The sequence below is a fragment of the Phyllobates terribilis genome, unplaced genomic scaffold (genome assembly GCF_046119375.1).
Source record: "Phyllobates terribilis strain yellow unplaced genomic scaffold, ASM4611937v1 Scaffold_11__3_contigs__length_659146591, whole genome shotgun sequence".
NCBI lineage: Eukaryota > Metazoa > Chordata > Amphibia > Anura > Dendrobatidae > Phyllobates > Phyllobates terribilis.
Genome location: NW_027362771.1, coordinates 178540822 through 178560835, shown reverse-complemented (window position 1 = coordinate 178560835; position 20014 = coordinate 178540822). Strand labels below are relative to the sequence as shown.

Sequence of the window (20014 nt, the reverse complement as noted above, 5' to 3'; positions counted from 1 at the left end):
ACAAAAAGCAACATGTGTGAACAGAGAACTCTGGTTTCTCATAGACTTTGCTGGTACTGCTAGACGCAGCTGAAAATTTGCATAAAATTCTGCTGCAAAATACGCTGCCAAACACAACGTGTGTGAACATAGCCTTAGTGTACAATTAAGGCTATTTTTGCTTGGTATTTGTATTTAGTAACAATCTAAAATAGTATCTTTACTGGCAGGTCCTCCCTATACACACTTGTGGGGAGACCTGTCACTCAGGGAGCGCGGGGTGGGGAGCCTCTTGGACTAGTCACCCGAATGACAGATTCCCCAGCCGGTCTTAAAGTGTAGTTTTCCCCGAAATGTACAGTGTTTGAGAGTAAAATATATCTGCTGTCAATGATGGACCAGAGCCATACTTTGATTTAGAGTCCTGCTCCATCTTGATTCACCATTTAGGTTCCCTTTAAACATTAGAAAGAAATGTTCAATCTAGAAGATAGAAGAAAATATATTAATGTACTGTAAATTATCAGGATATTGGTGTAAGATGTAGTAGTACAATTGGCAAAGTATACAAGTGAATATCGAGTATTATAAATTTGAAAACATAAAATGAATATTATTACATAGAAGCCATAGAAGACATATTATACTTAGTACAAAAAAAGTAATGGAGTATACAGGGTAGGATAAGAGCAGCAGTATTCTAGGGAATGATGGACAGAGTGATTCTCTTTGCATTTTCTAATTAGCTTATTCCAGTAATGTCTCATGATAGCCTGACATGCATTTTAATTATCTCCTTGTAGCCGTTCCCGAAGGAAAATGCAGAATGTCTCCAATTTGTCAATAGCTGCAATGCTGGCAATGTATCTGTTAGCTGCACTTTTTGGTTATCTTACATTTTATGGTAAGTAGAAAAACTAATATGTTACTTAATTATAAATTGTCGGGGAAACCCTGTTTATAAAATATATCATCTTACATTCAGTCATCAAACATTCAATTTGAAGGGTTGTTCCAACCCCATAATTTATTTACAATCAGTTTCCAGTGGTATGGTATAACAAAATGAGTTATACTATACAAATGCTTTTCTTGTGCCCCACCGGTCTCTGTTTACCCACAACATGTGACCATTGCAGACAGTTACTGACAGCAGCAGTGCTGTCGACATGTCACTGCTACAGCTAGTGATTGGTTGCAGCATACAAGTCGTGTGTGAACAGAGACTGGTAAAGGACAAGGAAAGTGTCAGCACCAGAGTGGCAGGGGATTGGTACAGTGAATATTACTCCTTTTGCTGGTAAAATAACAATACTTGTCATCTTGTTTTTTTATTGGTGACACTAGAAGAGTATATGGAAAAAACTTGAATTTCCTACTAAGTCAATTGTAAAAAAATAATCTTTGTTCAAACTGCCTTTATAGATGGATAGATAGATAGATAGATAGATAGATAGATAGATAGATAGATAGATAGAACATTTATCAGTGGTCAATTTACTTTATATACTAGCCATATGAAAATGCTGACAATACTTTCAATTTCTCCGTATCATGCAAAATAACATCAGGAATTGAGATTATCATAACCTCAGCACCATGTTGAGCCAATGCTCATCTATAAATCCTGGTGCCCACATCCTCCTAGAGCAACAAGAACATTTGCAGCTATGCACTTTGGCACCACTTGGGTGCGCCACATAAGTAGAATCAGGTTAAACTTAAGAAACAAAGTTTAGATTACTCTGCTACAGTTTATTTTGCTTGGCATTGTATGTCTATGGACAGTTTTAAAATCATCTTATTTTACTGTTCTTCATGGATCAATTATTAAGTTTCACAGTTTATACTAAAATATAATTTCATTCACCTTTGGTTGAAGAACTTAAATATCAGGAATTTTTATATAGAGTTTATTGCTCATATCATTTTCACGTGAGAAACCAAAAATAACAGATCTTTCAGATTTTTTCATAGGATCTAAGGGGTAACGTTTTACCTTGTGGAGAGTGACAAGCCAGGCCTGGCATGTCAGAGTGAAAAGACTTATATGCCATGCAATGCTCCTCTGGGAAATTAATTATGTATATTAAAACTTCAGAGAGGAAGAGGACTAGAGCTCTAGTGCCACTTATTGGAAGTGGGAATCCTAAAAGTCAATATCGACCCTTGCCATATGACTTAGGATAAAAGACAAACCATAATCTCAATTTGTCACGGGGTTTCGAGGTATTACCCCTCATCAGTGCAAAGTTTGAGATCTGATTTGGCTAGGTGAGAGTCTTAAAGGGGAGCTCCTAACTCCCTATCTATTTGATGCTATAAACTAAGCTATTTTCTAATATACTTGCTTAAAAAATTCCCTACCATTCCCTAACTACGCTGTCTAAGAGCTATTGTATTTTTTTTCTCTACTTCCCGTGTGATGATGATTCAATTGAATATCCCAGTGCATGCTGGAATGCTCAAACGGAGCATCATCAGAGCAACGGGCAGAGGCTGCCGCTCTCTCTGCCCCCTCCATGAAGCAAAGCGTCATCAGTAACACTCGTTTCAGGGGCAGTGCTGTCCCTGCTGTTGCTCTGTCTCCCCTGTGCAATGTACATACAGCGCTGCCTCCCCTGTGTGTGCTCTGTTGTCTGCTTAGATGAATAGTAATAAGTCAGGGACAAAATGGTGTCCCTATTCACGGCCGAGACCAGTGACGTCACTTGGGGGGCGGAGCTAGTCTCCTGCATCGCCATGTATAGTGACACAGTGTTTCAGGGTATTGCCCCTTGTCAGTGAAAAGTCTGACAAGGGGTAAAACCCCAAAATACTGTGCCTGCGAATTGAGATTCTGGTTTGGATTTTATCCTAAGTCATATGGCAAGGCTCGTTAAAGGGTCGATATTGACTTTTAGGATTGTTACTTCCAATAGGTGGCACTAGAGTGCAAGTCCTTTTCCTCTCTGAAAAGGCAATTTGCAGACTTTTTCATACAAAGGAAAGAGACAGCAAGCTAATCCATATACAAAATACAAAACTCAGACAAAGCAAATATTTTAATATCCATTTATGTACCATTTAATAACAATAATCGCTATTAATATAGCACCAACATATTCCGCAGCACTTTCCAATTCAAAGCGAGCTCTTTACAATTCAACAATCTAAGGAATAAATGTCACATTGATCATTCTTCCTAATAGGAAAATTGGTATATTTTGTACAATAAGCCTGCAGTGCTATTAATTATTAAACTGGAACGTAACGTTGCAGAGCCAAAATGTCCAGGTCTTGTTTAATAGGTAATAGGACTCTTCCAGTACCTGGCAGTGGAATGGATCACTTTCCACTCTACTATTAGTTCAGTGTAGCTGCAGCTGGTCACTTCAGGACACAGAAATTTCAACATATCATTGCTCAATAAAGCATTTACTCTATGCCCCCTTACTTTGGACAGTTAGCACTCTCTGAGTCCATACCACTAGTTCAGTATTGAACCCCTGAGTTTCAAACCACATGTATTACATTTTAAGAAAATACTGATATAATTATAGTTTGCCCTTTGACCCTCTAGTTTTTTATGCTTTTTTTAACAGAAATCTGAGATAAAAATTAAAAGAAAAAGAGAATAAGAAGAAAAGAAAAAAAACTTATGCACTGTTGTATTTCCCTAGCCCTAAATCTAACTTGAGTCCTATCCCTAACTCCAGATTTAGCCCTAACCCTAGCTCTAGCCAAAAAAAAGTGACATGTTGGTGCAGCTCAATGCACTGGATCATGTAACAGTTGGTGCAAGGGACTCTGAAATTTTCTGCCCACATAAAATTTGGCATCCCGGGCAACCGCCAATGTGCCCCCACCCCTACAAATTGCACCACTGGCTCTATATCCTTCATTTAAGATTTTTGAATAGGCACTCATGAACTCAAAACACTTTTGTTCCCTGCTGTTCTGAAATCCAGACAGACAGCCAATAGTTTCATGCCTATAATTAATGGAAGGAGCACACATTCTAGCTGTAAGTAGAAATTATACCTCAGAGCGATGTCAATGAACCTAGGGAGAACCATCTTATGATTTCATAATGTATATCGTTAATCACAGAGTTACCAAAGTTTGTAAACTTTCTCAAACAATTTCTAACTTTGTCTTTAAAATGATGTAACCTCATGCTAAAAGAAAGAATTGCACATCCATTGGAAAGAGTGTTTGCTTTTAGCAGTAATAATAACTCAGGAAACATTTGTATATTTTTTATCTGAGATTCGGCTCCTAAAAACAGACAAGGATAAAGAAAGATACATTATATCTTATCTAAATAAGCCTCCATAATGGGAAAAAAACACTAGAAGTCAATTAGTTATTATTTTCTAATCTTTTTTTATGTTTCCATAAAATCTTGCAGGTGAAGTTCAAGATGAATTGCTTCACACTTACACAAAAGTGTATAAATTTGATTCCCTTCTTCTTTGTGTTCGCGTGGCTGTGCTTGTGGCTGTTACCTTGACAGTACCAATTGTATTATTTCCTGTAAGTATTTCTTTACACCTAAAGTTTTTTTTTTAAAAGGTTTATATTATGTTATGTTGTGTAAATATATGTAGGCGTTTATTAGATTTGTGCCTGTAGCTGCCACCAGTTTGGACCTTGAACAACAAGTGGCATACATTTTTATGAACTGAGCTCCAGAACCCGACAATGCATATCACTTTGCATCCAGGCTCGGACTGGCCCACGGGAGAACAGGTGAATCCCCCGGTAGGCCCCTGTGCAGGAGTGAGTCACTTACCCCCAACATGAGTTAGCCCAATACATTTGATTCTAAACTATTTAGCATATATCGTTATATAAAAGCAGAGGAAAATTTGTGAATGAGGGTAATGTAATATCTGCATGTAACTGAACAGTGACCCCCTCTCAGAGTCAATGTTACAGCTTAGTAGTTAGCACTGCAGCCTTGCAGCGCTGGGGTCCTGGGTTCAAATCCCACCAAGACATCTAGAAGGAGTTTGTATGTTCTCCTCGTGTTTGTGTGGGTTTCCTCCAGGTTCTCCGATTTCCTCCCACACTCCAAAGACATACTGATAGGGAATGTAGATTGTGAGCCCCAATGGGGACAGTAATGATAGTGTATGTAAAGTGCTGTGGAATTAATGGCACTAGATAAGTGAGTAAAATAAATAATAATTACTGGTAGGACATAAATCTAGTTTTTCTGAATCCATGTTCAGAAGTTTAACCCTTTCATGACATGCACCATATATACACAGCACATGTCAGAAGCGGGTGTATGGAACGGGCTCACACAGCGAGCCCGTCCCATACCCGGAAGGTGATGGCTGAGTATTACAGCTAGGACCTGCCCCTAAAAAGTGTGGATGGAGCAATGTTAACTTGTTATCTTGTTAAATTCCACTGTCAATCTCAGACAGCGGCATTTAACACGCGCCGATGTGACGTGATCGCGGGTTGCCAATGGGTTGTCATGACAGCCGGGGGTAAGCTGATGACCCCCGTGCTTGTCATTACAGAGCTCCTTTCAAACCCTGCCTGTGGCAGGGTTTCAAAATAGACTGTCATTTCTGCTATGTGCAATGATGCTGTTGCATCTTCAAGTCCCCTAAGGGGGCTAACAAGATCAGTAAAAAGTAAAAAAAAAAAGTTTTAAAAAATATGAAAAAAATAAAAATAAATAAAAGTTCAAATCATTCCCATTTCCCCCCATTGAAAATAAAGATAGATATATATATATATATATATATATATATATATATATATATAATAAACTACATATACACATATATACACATATATGGTATCGGCCCGCTCAGAAAATTTTGATCTATCAAAATATAAAAACAATTAAAAAAATCGATAAACGCCGTACACAGAAAAAATTCAAGAACGCCAAAATAACGTTTTTTTGGTCTCTGCAATTCCACAAAAAATGCTGTAACAAGCGATTATAAAGTCACATCTATTCACAAATTGTACTAATAAAAACGTAATCTCATTCTGCAAGAAACAAGCCTCCACACAGCTCTATCATTGAAAAATAAAAATGTTATAGGTCTCAAAATATGGTGACACAAGCCCCAAATTTTTTTTTGCAAACTTCAAATTTTTTTTTCACCACTAAAATAATAAAAAAACCTGGTCATGTTTGGTATCAGCATAATCGTATTGAGGCGGAGAATCATATTGGATGGTCTTTTTTACTGCAAAATGTACACTGTAAAAACAGTTCCCAAAAAACAATGTCAGACTTGTGTCACAATTTCACTTGGAATTTTTTTCCTGTTTTTGAGTACACTATGTAGTAAAATTGATAGTGTCTTTCAAAAGTACAACTCGTTACAGAAAAAAAAAGCCCTTATATGCCTATGTGGACAGAAAAATAAAAGAGTTATGGCTTTGGGAAGAAGGGGAGGAAAAAAACGGAAAACGCAAAAACAGAAATTGTCGTGAAGGGGTTAAAAGTAGAACATGATCTGGGGTGAATAAACCTTGTTTAAAGTGACATTTTAAATGAATATTGCCATTCTAAAAGAATAAAATATTAATGTAAGCGATCAGGTATAGCATGTAACTGTAGGAAATCTCTAGTATAAGCTTCCTTATCTATAGCGCCCTCTAGTGTCATGTTCATAGTTTTCATGTAGTAAAAGCTAGAGATGAATATTCTTAGCAATAGCTTTCACTGGACACTTGGCTGTGAAGATTTAGGGCAGCTGTTGGCTTCTTATGGCAGTATTACTTTCCATGTGCTCTAAATATAATCTTCTTCCCACAAAATGTTAAAAATGTTTTCTCGGAGACACTGCTGTAACGTCTTAGTTGCAGAGCTGTGTGCTAAACCAATTAATTACAAGTCTTATTATATTAGTTATGTCATTTATTATTTATCATTAAGAATTTGTTGGAGTCAAATGCATAACTGTAACCGAAGCCTTTAAAGTGACCTATCGTTCAGACTGCAATAAATGCAAGAGAACATGTTTTACCTGTCACTCGGGATAAATCTTGTCAGCAAGTAGGAGACATTAACGCTAAAGAATGTAAAATAGCTCAAAGGCAGTTCACAAAATACATTCCAAGGTGGGGGGATTGTCTCTATAGAAATACTAATTAATAGAGCTTCTATTACATCTATAGACTAAAAGATCTGATAACTTAAAGGGGAGAACTGTAAGCCACAAATTCCCCAAATAGATAGAAAATGGAAATTTTGACATTCAGTTGTGGGCGATCTCACTTGTTTATTCCGCCTGGGGCAGAAAATGAGAATCTTTTCCCAAGCATCAGACCCTGTATTTATCAATCTCAGCTCACCAAGGTCATATGTCACCTCCTCATGAATACCTAGGGGAGAATGCAGTAAAATATGGATTTCATAGTATTCTTCTGTGAATATTGGCCTCTCACTTGAGTTGGGATTTTTGGATGGTCATCTCAAAGATTTCACTATATACAATACATATGTATTTAGGGTCCAGAGGATGATGGCTCTCAGGGGTGAGGTGTAGCAAAGCACAATGTGGTGTGATTTTTTTTTTTGTTATCTAGCTCTTCTATTTGGGTTCTCCTTTGTACAGAAACAATATATAATATATGTCACTCCATCCTTTTGATTGGTGATCAATAAACATTGTGATGCTGAATGAATTATTATTTTTACTATTATTATTAATTTATAGACTGCTTAGCTTTAGGGCACTGTACAAGTGACAGACTGGAAGACTCTGGCCACGAGGGCTTACAGGGGAGGGGAAGAAGACAGTAGGTGGGGGCAGAAACTGCTGCTTTGGTAATGTGGTGGCGGCAGAGTTGTTGCCGGTTGTAGGCATTACCAGAGATGAGTCTTCAAAAAATGGGGAGAGTCTGATTGATTGATGTAACAAGTTCCATAGTATGGAGAATGCATGGGAGAATTCTTGGAGACAATTGTGTGACGAATAGACAAAGAGAGGTAAAAATTAGATCTCATGGGGAATTGAAATTATATGTGGGGTGGTGGCTGGAGATTAGTTTGGAGATGTATGCAGGGGACAGGTTATGGACGGTCTTGTAAGTCATTGCTAGTAGTCTACACTGAATTCTCAGGGTAATGAGTAGCCGGTAGTGTTGAGCGAGTATGTTCTGTTCCGAGTATGCTCGGGCCGAGCTCCAAGTATTTACAGCTGCTCGGTGATAAGGTTAAATCGCTCCCGTGTGCATGATTTGCAACTGTTTGACAGCTTTATTACATGTGAGGAATGTGTAAGAAATAGACATTCCTCACATGTAATAAAGCTGTCAAACAGTTGCAAATCATGCACACGAGAGCATACTCGGCAAAAGGGTTAATAGAACATACTCGCTCAACACTAGTAGCTGGTAAAGAGAATGCCAAGTGGAGAAGCAGAAGAGTAAAGGGGGGGTGTTCGGACAGCAGAGTTAAGGATTGATTGGAGGGGTGCAACACTGCGAGGTGTAAGGTCACAGGTAGGGAGAGATAATAAGGGCATGCACTAACAATACTATATTTTACTATACCTCTGCTTTCAGCTATTGCAATCACCAGTATAATATTACTATATTAATATCAAAGATATGCAGTATAAGGATTTGCAACAATTTTTTTGCAGAGATCGTAAAAATAATGGTCAAAATCATGGGACGTTGGGAACCCCAGAAGTGCTGTCTTCTGACAGATGGTTACATCCATTGTAACTGCTCCATCAGAGAGACAAGATCAGTCAGCACCCCCCTGAATAGTACTAGTCCTTACTCCACAGTACCACGAAAGTAAGGTCTATGAATGTAAAGATTTATATGTCACTCCTTCAACCAATCAAATACTGCCCTGTACTGTACTAAACTGTTGCTAAATGGTAACCGCTGTAATGATGTTACTGTTCAGCAACAGCTAAAGAAAGTAGAAAGCTCTGCTGGATTAGCAGAAAGAAGAGGGTCGTTTGACACCGTTCTGTATGTTGGGATCCCACAAAAATTAAACATCCGACTTTTCTAAAAAGTTGGACCATTTCAGGGAACATCAAGGATCCTTCTAATCAGTTTTCTTACTAGATGGTATTTAAAAAAAATCCCCAATCCAAGGCTGTCCACTGTTTTATTAAATAAAAAGGGCAGCCCCAGAATGGTGATAGGTACTTTTTAAGGCCATTTACACTGAATGATTTTCGTAAACAAGAATTCCTATGAACACTCATTTCCCAATAATCAGGCTACAGATCACCAGGTGAACGCACAAAATGCTCATTTGTAGGGTGATATGATCTTTTGTGCTACACAAAATATCATCATTCATGCATAAACAGGACTCATGCTGCTGAGAACAATGGCAGCCTATGCATACAGAATGATCTATTACAGATTGTTCAGTACACATCTGAAGTCCGGGGCCCCCCATGTAGATGGCTCTTACCTGACCAGCAAGCATGTTGCCAGTTGGCAGTAGTTTGTTACTGCACATTGTGCAATGTAAGTGCTTGGTATCTACAGCACAGAACAAACTCTAAAACTTGGTCATAGTCCTAAGTTGATTAATTCAGCTCATTGTGCATATATTTTAGAAGATTCAAACTTTGATTGAGGGTTTTTTGGGTACAAAATATATTGTACTGTGACGAGGCCCCTTTGGTAACCAAACGTTATATCAGTGAATCAGATTTAGGGTCTAACACTGGAACAATATTTATACCTATTTATAGTAAATTAGGCGATGTATTTAGCTCATGGAATGTGCCCTTTTGTACTTTATGTATGTGTGTCGATATTTATGTGTGTACATATACACATACAACTTTTCCACGAGTATGCAAATTGCCTCTCCAGTGCCACCTTTTAGGGGTTGTTACCTTATAAGTCAATGTCAAGCATGTAATGAGCCTACTTACATGACGTAGAGTATTCAGAGTCTTGTGAAGAAGATAAAGACCTTCATCTGCAGTCAACTGTCCCCACCCTCCTAAATGAGCAGTAACTGTCACATAATTTGCTATGTACTGACCAAGCCAGTATCTCATCATTCATTCATTCATTCATTCATTCAACAATCTACCCAGTTAATTATTATATTGAAGCATACTGTAGGTAAATTTGTGAATGAGAGTAATGGAATATTTGCATGTAGCTGAGCTGGAGGCCCACAGAGTCAATGTTACTGGTGGGCACTTGGCACTCCAGTCTGTCTGTCTGTATACATTTCTGCATGTTTATTAGTATCCGTATCTGTACCGATATTGTGTATCTACATTTATTGATTTGTCTTCAGCCCTGAACTTGCACTTTGCTACCTCAACCAAAAGGCCTCCTCCACATGTCCCATGATCACTTGTTACACCAGTTACATAATGGTTGCGTAAGTGAGTTCTAGAAAACTGTCTCATATAATTTGTGTAGGTAAATATTATCTTAATAGATTTCAAGGTTGTTTTTTAGAATACTAGTGCAGGGGCGGCTCCAGGTTTTTTTGGGCCCTGGCCGAAAGAGTCTCAGTGGGCCACTTTAACACATACCACGATTCATGATGCACAGATACCACAGAGAAATATATATATATATAGTACAATGCAAAGATTTCACTTCTTACATTACATGAGATATATCTATTGTAAATTCCACAATAGCTCAGAAACCGGTGAATCGCTCCACACAGTATACTGGCCCCCATAAAATGCTCCATACAGGATACTGGCCCCCATAAAATGCTCCATACGGAATACTGGCCCCCATATAAAGCTCCATACGGAATACTGGCCCCCATATAACGCTCCATACAGAATACTGGCCCCATATAATGCTCCGTACAGAATACTGGCCCCCATATAACGCTCCGTACAGGATACTGGCCCCCATATATCGCTCAATACAGGATACTGGCCCTCATATAATGCTCCATACAGACAGTTCCCCCCACATAATGCCCTATGCAGGCTGTTCCCCTCTTATAAAGCCCCATGCAGGCTGTTCCCCCCCTTATAATGCCCCATGCAGAATGTCACCCTACATATAATGCCCCATGCGGGATGTCACTTCTCTCCTCCATATAATTCCCCATGCAAGATGTCACCCCCCAAATAATGCCCCATGCAGGATATCACCCCCCATATAATACCCCATGCAGGATGTCACTTCTCCCCCCCATATAATGCCCCATGCAGGATGTCCCTTTCCCCCCAATATAATGCCCCATGCAGGATGTCCCTTCCCCCCCATATAATGCCCCATGCAGGATGTCACCTCCCCCCCATATAATGCCCTATGCAGGCTGTTCCCCCCTTATAATGCCCCATACAGGCTGTTCCCCCCTTATAATGCCCCATACAGGCTGTCCCCCCCTTATAATGCCCCATGAAGGATGTCACCACCCCATATAATGCCCCATGCAGGATGTCACCCCCCCATATAATGCCCCATGCAGGATGTCACCCCCCCATATAATGCCCCATGCAGGATGTCACTTCTCCCCCCCATATAATGCCCCATGCAGGATACCCCCCCATATAATGCCCCATGCAGGATTTCCCCCCCCCCCATATAATGCCCCATGCAGGATGTCCCTTTCCCCCCCATATAATTCCCCATGCAGGATGTCCCTTTCCCCCACCATTTAATGCCCCATGCAAGTTGTCACCCCCCCATATAATGCCCCATGCAGGATGTCCCTTTCCCCCACCATATAATGCCCCATGCAGGATGTCACCCCCCCTCTTTATAATGCCCCATGCAGGATGTCACCCCCCCACTATAATGTCCCATTTAGGATGTCACCCCCCATATAATGCCCCATGCAGGATGTCACCTGCCTTTCCATATAATGCCCCATGCAGGATGTCACCCCCCCATATAATGCCCCATGCAGGATGTCACCCCCCCATATAATGCCCCATGCAGGATGTCACCCCCCCATATAATGCCCCATGCAGGATGTCACCCCGTTATAATGCCCCATGCAGGATGCCACCTCTCCTCTCATATAATGCCCCATGCAGGATGTCACCCCCCATATAATGGCCCATGCAGGATGTCACCCACCCATATAATACCCCATGCAGGATGTCACCCCCCATATAATGCCCCATGCAGGATGTCACCCCCATATAATGCCCCATGCAGGATGTCACCTGCCCCCCCATATAATGCCCCATGCAGGATGTCATCCCCCATATAATGCCCCATGCAGGAAGTCACCCCCCCATATAATATTCCATGCAGGATGCCCCCCATATAATACCCCATGCAGGATGTCACCGCCCCATATAATGCCCCATGCAGGATGTCACCCCCCATATAATGCCCCATGCAGGATGTCCCCCCCATATAATGCCCCATGCAGTATGTCACCCCCCCCATATAATGCCCCATGCAGGATGTCACCCCCTATATAATGCCCCATGCAGGATGTCACCCCCCCATATAATGCCGCATGCAGGATGCCACCTCTCCTCTCATATAATGCCCCATGCAGGATGTCACCCCCCCATATAATGCCCCATACAGGATGTCACCCCCCATATAATGGCCCATGCAGGATGTCACCCCCCATATAATGCCCCATGCAGGATATCACCCCCCCATATAATGCCCCATGCAGGATGTCACCCCCCATATAATGCCCCAAGCAGGATGTCACCCCCCATATAATTCCCCATGCAGGATGCCACCTCTCCTCTCATTTAATGCCCCATGCAGGATGTCACCCCCCCCATATAATGCCCCATGCAGGATGTCACCCCCATATAATGCCCCATGCAGGATGTCACCTGCCCCCCCATATAATGCCCCATGCAGGATATCACCCCCCCATATAATGCCCCATGCAGGATGTCACCCCCCATATAATTCCCCATGCAGGAAGTCACCCCCCCATATAATACTCCATGCAGGATGCCCCCCCATATAATACCCCATGCAGGATGTCACCCCCCATATAATGCCCCATGCAGGATGTCACCTGCCCCCCCTTATAATGCCCCGTGCAGGATATCACCCCCCATATAATGCCCCATGCAGGATGTCACCCCCCATATAATGCCCCATGCAGGAAGTCACTCCCCCATATAATGCCCCATGCAGGATGTCACCCCCCCATATAATGGCCCATGCAGGATGTCACCCCCCCCATATAATGCCCCATGCAGGATGTCACCCCCTATATAATGCCCCATGCAGGATGTCACCCCCCATATAATGCCCCAAGCAGGATGTCACCCCCCATATAATTCCCCATGCAGGATGCCACCTCTCCTCTCATTTAATGCCCCATGCAGGATGTCACCCCCCCATATAATGCCCCATGCAGGATGTCACCCCCATATAATGCCCCATGCAGGATGTCACCTGCCCCCCCATATAATGCCCCATGCAGGATGTCACCCCCCATATAATTCCCCATGCAGGAAGTCACCCCCCCATATAATACTCCATGCAGGATGCCCCCCCATATAATACCCCATGCAGGATGTCATCCCCCATATAATTCCCCATGCAGGAAGTCACCCCCCCATATAATACTCCATGCAGGATGCCCCCCCATATAATGCCCCATGCAGGATGTCACCCCCCATATAATGCCCCATGCAGTATGTCACCCCCCCATATAATGCCCCATGCAGGATGTCCCCCCCATATAATGCCCCATGCAGGATGTCACCCCCCATATAATGCCCCATGCAGGATGTCACCCCCTATATAATGCCCCATGCAGGATGTCACCCCCATATAATGCCGCATGCAGGATGTCACACCCCATACAATGCCCCATGCAGGATGTCACTCCCCCATATAATGCCCCATGCAGGATGTCACCCCCCCCATATAATGGCCCATGCAGGATGTCACCCCCCATATAATGCCCCAGGCCTCCATACATTAAAAAAAAAAAATCAAATACTCACCTCACTCCTCCTCACCTGCTGCCGCTGCTCCGGACTCCATCGTCGCCGGCGTCGTCCCGCTCTGCGCTGCCTGTGATGGCTCAGGGGAGAGCGCGGTGGAAAGACGTCACTGCACCCTCTGACCTGAGACGTCACAGGCAGCGCACAGCAGGAAGACAGCGGATCTGCAGAGGCACAGGGAGAGGTAATTATCCGGCTGCCGGGGCCCTAAGCAAGCGGGGGAGAAGGGCGGACGCTGGCACCGCTCTCCTCCGCCATAGCCCGGCGGGTTCTCCGACCGTGAGTGGGCCCCCCGCCTGCTCAGGGCCCCGGTACTTGCCCGGATGCGCCGGGTGCTGACGCCGGCCCTATACTAGTGAAATCTTGATGATTAGTTGTGACTACCGTGTTTATATTATTTTTTGCTCCAAAAGATTGGTTAGAGCTTATTTTCAGGGGATGTCTTATTTTTTTCATGAACAGCAATCCACATTTATTCTTGAACAAAAAAAATAACATTCATATAAATATAATCATGTCATCACACACTGTACATACATACCAGCCTGTCTTCTCTTCAGTTTCCCTAGACTCCTGCAGTTAAAGGACTTTTGGTGACATCATGGTCACATGACCTTGATGTCACCAAATGTTCTGATGCAGTTTTAACCTGGGGTTCCGTAAGAGAGTGGGTGCCCTGTGCAATTGACCGGTTCCCCTCCCCCCAACGCAGGTACTAATTGTAACTGGGGCTTATTTTTAGAGTAGGGCTTATATTTCAAGCATACTCCAAAAATCTTGCAAAATCATGCTAGTGCTTAATTTCGGGGTAGTTCTTATTCTTGGGGAAACATAGTTTTATGGTACATCCTGAAATGAAATTTTCAGAAGAGAACGGAAAGGATCTGTCAGACAAACAGGAAACAGGTGGCCTAATATTTCACATTGTGTTAATAAGATTAATATTTGTGATAGTAAGTTATGACCATGTTTTTCTAGTATACTGTTACATGGTATAGCACAACCCATCAGTGCCCACATTATTGCTAATGGCACAGTTACTTAATATGATATACTATTAGTAATGTACATGTATTAATGTAGCATTAACAATGCGTGTAGATGAATACTTCATCTTTATTGTACAGCTATGTTCTTCATTTAAAATACAATGCTCATTGATCATCAGGAGCTACAATACATTGGGGCAGATGTGCTCTACAGGCAAAATTCCGACAAAAATTTGGGAAAAAAAGAAAAGGGGAGGCTAAGTGGAGCCTTAACATCTATCAATATATTAATCACATTTTTTGGCACATTTTTAACCAATAGGTGATGCAAGTTTGAGAAAATATGTCAAATCTATCACATATGCTACTAAAAAAAGTGGGGATTCTGTATTAAGACCATGCAAGCGTGGATGGTTTAAGATGGGATAAGGCTTCTCTAGTAGTGTTGAGCCACCCCCGTAGTGTTCGGGTTCGGTTCGGTTCGTCGAACACCGGGATGTTCGAGGAACTGTTCGTCGAACTGTTCGTCGAACACCTTAGAACACCGTCGAACACCGTTAAAACCAATGGCAGGCAAACAAAAACACATAGAAACACATAGAAAACACCTTCAAAGGTGTCCAAAAGCTGACAAACTGCTCAGAAGACGCTTTCTTTAAAAAAGCCGGCCGGCAATTCAGCAGCGGCATACACCGGTACCCGACAATTTAGACAAGAAGGAATAGAGCCTCACACATAGATTAGATAGATAGAAACATGTCAGTCACATATATATGAAGTACAGTGACAGTGTTGCTTACTGTACTTGTCATTTAGTGTAAAGGATTTATTAAAAAATATAATAGTGTTTTCATGCACTGTCTCTTTAAAAAAGCCGGCCGGCAATTCAGCATCTGTACCCGACAATTTATAACAGACAGAATAGAGCTTCACACATAGATTAGATAGATAGAAACATGTCAGTCACATATATATGAAGTACAGTGACAATGTTGCTTACTGTACTTGTCATTTAGTGTAAAGGATTTATTAAAAAAAATAATAGTGTTTTCATGCACCGTCTCTTTAAGAAAGCCGGCCGGCAATTCAGCATCTGTACCCGACAATTTATAACAGACAGAATAGAGCTTCACACAGATTAGATAGATAGAAACATGTCAGTCACATATATATGAAGTACAGTGATAGTGTTGGTTACTGTACTTGTCATTTAGTATTAAAATAAAGGATTTATTATTAAAAAAAATTGGCGTGGGGTTCCCCTTAATTTTAGTCTCTAGCGGAGGTTAAGCAGACAGCTGGGGCAGATGTTTGAAGCCTGGGAAGGGGGTAATACCCACGGAGCTTCCCAGGCTACTAATATGAGCCCCCAGCTGAATACATAGCCTTTACTAGCTATTAAAATGGGGGACCCCCCCAAAAAAATGACGTGGGGTTCCCCCTAATTTAATAGCTAGCAAAGGCTAGGCAGACAGCTGGGGGCTGATATTAATAGCCCAGGAAGGGAGCCATGAATATTGGCCCCCTCCCAGGCTAGAAACACCAGCCGTCAGCCGCCCCAGAAATGGCGCATTCATAGGATGCGCCAATTCTGGCACTTAGCCTCGCTCTTCCACGCTGCCCTGGTGCGGTGGCAGGGGGTAATAGGGCTGGGGTTGATGTCAGCTTATAATGCCAGCTGACATCAAGCCCAGGTTAGTAATGGAGAGGCGTCTATAAGACACCCCCATTACTAACCCCATAGTCAAAGTTAAAAGAAAACACAAACACCCAGAATAAAATCCTTTAATTGAAATAAAGACACAATCCTTTATTGTTCTAAATTAAACCATACTTACCATCACGCCCATTCCAGCTGAAGCCAACGATCTCCTGCAATAAAAGAAAAATAATAAAGCAACATCATCCTTACCTTTCCATGGTTCCCACGACAGCTTCAGCTCTGCTACATCGAGATGACAGGCTGGACCGCAGCAGAACGCTGCCATCCAGCCTGTCATCCCGCAGACACTGAGAAGCGCAGGCTGGGGCTTCGCACTATATTTGTGTCCAGCCAGGTACAGCAGGCAGGAACGGGCTGCCCCCAACCACCAGCTGCCTATTTGTACCTGGCCGGACACAACAATATAGGGAAGGCCTTTTTTTCTTAATTATTTCATGAATTTCATGAAATAATTAAAAAAAAAATACGTGGGGCTTCGCCCTATTTTTGTGTCCAGCCAGGTACAACTAGGCAGCTGGGGGCTGGAATCTGCAGCGCAGGGAGGCCCAAGCTTTCTGGGCCCCCCCCCCCGCTGCAAATTGCAGTCCGCAGCCACCCCGGAAAATGGCGCGTTCATAGAAGCGCCATCTTCTGGCGCTGTACCCAACTCATCCAGGGCCCTGGTGCGGTGGCTCACTGGGTAATAAAGGGGTTAGGGCCAGCTTGGTATTATCAGCTGGCCCCAAGCCCAAAATTCATGGGGTCACGCCAGTATTAGACATGATCGCCATGAATTTCTAGTAAAGTATTTAAAAAAAACACAACACCCAGAATAAAGTCCTTTAATTGAAATAAACACACAATTCTTTATTGTTCTAAATTAAACTATACTTACCATCACGCCCATTCCAGCTGAAGCCAACGATCTCCTGCAATAAAAGAAAAATAATAAACCAACCTCATCCTTACCTTTCCATGGTTCCCACGACAGCTTCAGCTCTGCTACATCGAGATGACAGGCTGGACCGCAGCAGAACGCTGCCATCCAGCCTGTCATGCCGCAGACACTGAGAAGAGCAGGCATGCTTGCGCTCCTCAGTGTCTCGCTGTGACGGCATCCAGATGAGCCGAGGTCATGTCCAATGAACTCGGCTCACCTCATGCCCGTCACTGACAGCGTGGGAAAATTCTCACGCTGAAGTGCTGAGTGCAGGAGAATTCTCCCACGCTGTCAGTGACGTGCATGAGGTGAGCTCATGTCCAATGAACTCAGCTCACCTCATGCACCTCACTGACAGCGTGGGAAAATTCTCCTGCACTCAGCGCTTCAGCGTGAGAATTCTCCCACGCTGTAAGTGACGTGCATGAGGTGAGCCGAGTTCATTGGACATGAACTCGTCTCATCTTTATGCCGTCACAGAGAGACAATGTGGAGCGCAAGCAAGCCTGCTCTTCTCAGTGTCTGCGGGATGACAGGCTGGATGGCGGCGTTCTGCTGCGGTCCAGCCTGTCATCTCGATGTAGCAGAGCTGAAGCTGTCGTGGGAACCATGGAAAGGTAAGGATGAGGTTGCTTTATTATTTTATTTTTATTACAGGAGATCGTTGGCTTCAGCTGGAATGGGCGTGACGGTAAGTATGGTTTAATTTAGAACAATAAAGAATTGTGTCTTTATTTCAATTAAAGGACTTTATTCTGGGTGTTTGTGTTTTTTTTAACTTTGACTATGGGGTTAGTAATGGGGGTGTCTTATAGACGCCTCTCCATTACTAACCTGGGCTTGATGTCAGCTGGCATTATAAGCTGACATCAACCCCAGCCCTATTACCCCCTGCCACCGCACCAGGGCAGCGTGGAAGAGCGAGGCTAAGTGCCAGAATTGGCGCATCCTATGAATGCGCCATTTCTGGGGCGGCTGACGGCTGGTGTTTCTAGCCTGGGAGGGGGCCAATATTCATGGCTCCCTTCCTGGGCTATTAATATCAGCCCCCAGCTGTCTGCCTAGCCTTTGCTAGCTATTAAATTAGGGGGGACCCCACGTCATTTTTTTGGGGGGGGTCCCCCATTTTAATAGCTAGTAAAGGCTATGTATTCAGCTGGGGGCTGATATTAGTAGCCTGGGAAGCTCCGTGGGTATTACCCCCTTCCCAGGCTTCAAACATCTGCCCCAGCTGTCTGCTTAACCTCCGCTAGAGCCTAAAATTAAGGGGAACCCCACGCCAATTTTTTTAATAATAAATCCTTTATTTTAATACTAAATGACAAGTACAGTAACCAACACTATCACTGTACTTCATATATATGTGACTGACATGTTTCTATCTATCTAATCTATGTGTGAAGCTCTATTCTGTCTGTTATAAATTGTCGGGTACAGATGCTGAATTGCCGGCCGGCTTTCTTAAAGAGACGGTGCATGAAAACACTATTATTTTTTTGGATAAATCCTTTACGCTAAATGACAAGTACAGTAAGCAGCACTTTCACTGTACTTCGTATATATGTGGCTGACATGTTTATATCTATCTAATCTATGTGTGAAGCTCTATTCTTTCTGTTCTAAATTGTCGGGTACCGGTGTATGCCGCTGCTGAATTGCCGGCTTTTCGTGTTTCACTGTGAGCACAGTTCCCATCGATTTGGGCAATCACTGTAATGCCACAACCACCATGGCTGTGGCATTACAGTGAGTGGCAGACAATCCCTGCATGATTGGTGCTCTAAATAGCGCCAGACATGCAGGACACGCTTTTGGTGCACGAACAGTTATCGAACATAACCTCGAACAGCCGAATTTTTTGCAAATCGTTCGGGTTCGTCGAACAACTCGAACACCGCCCAAAACAGCTCGAATTTGAGATTGGCGAACAGTTCTAGTCGAACACCGCTCATCTCTATTCTCTAGTAATAGGAGTATGGAAATAGAATTGTCCAAATTGTATAGCGGCATCTGTTTTCTTCCTATCCAAAAAAATAAATTCCACTCTTCTCCTACCCATTTAAATAGTTTAAAAAACAGCACTTTGAATGCTACCCTATATTCATGACCCATTCACTTGAAAGAGCAATTTTTGACAAATAAACATAAAACAATGTCGGTCTGCAAAAAAAAAAACAGATATGGAAACATGCCCATAAAGTATAATACATGCGTGTTCTATCCATTAAAAACAGAGAAAACACGTACGTCTGAATGAGGCTTTAGCTAGGGTACACATTACTATTAGGATTGCTCTGTAGATGAAGAGACCACAGGAATATAAGCGGTCAGTGGTAGGAAATGAAATTTCCTGCCTATAACAGTACTACTCTATGCTCAGCTAACAGGCTGCAGGAATGTAATTTTCTCTAAGGCCACGGCCCCACTATCAGTATTTGGTCAGTATTTTTTCTCAGGAGTGGGAGACAAAACCAGGAGTGGGTGATAAATGCAGAATTGGTGACTTGTTTCTATT

At 42.6% G+C, this 20014-nt stretch overlaps 1 protein-coding gene across 3 annotated transcripts in view; it reads left to right on the top strand.

Moving 5' to 3' along the window:
• Window positions 1-20014, top strand: part of SLC38A4 (solute carrier family 38 member 4) — a 254523-nt gene that overhangs the window by 221882 nt on the left and 12627 nt on the right. For all 3 annotated transcript variants that reach the window (XM_073651849.1, XM_073651848.1, XM_073651850.1), the window contains 2 exons: window positions 783-883; window positions 4373-4497. In XM_073651849.1, the coding sequence (XP_073507950.1) occupies window positions 783-883; window positions 4373-4497 (226 nt within the window). The remainder of the gene's footprint in view (window positions 1-782; window positions 884-4372; window positions 4498-20014) is intronic.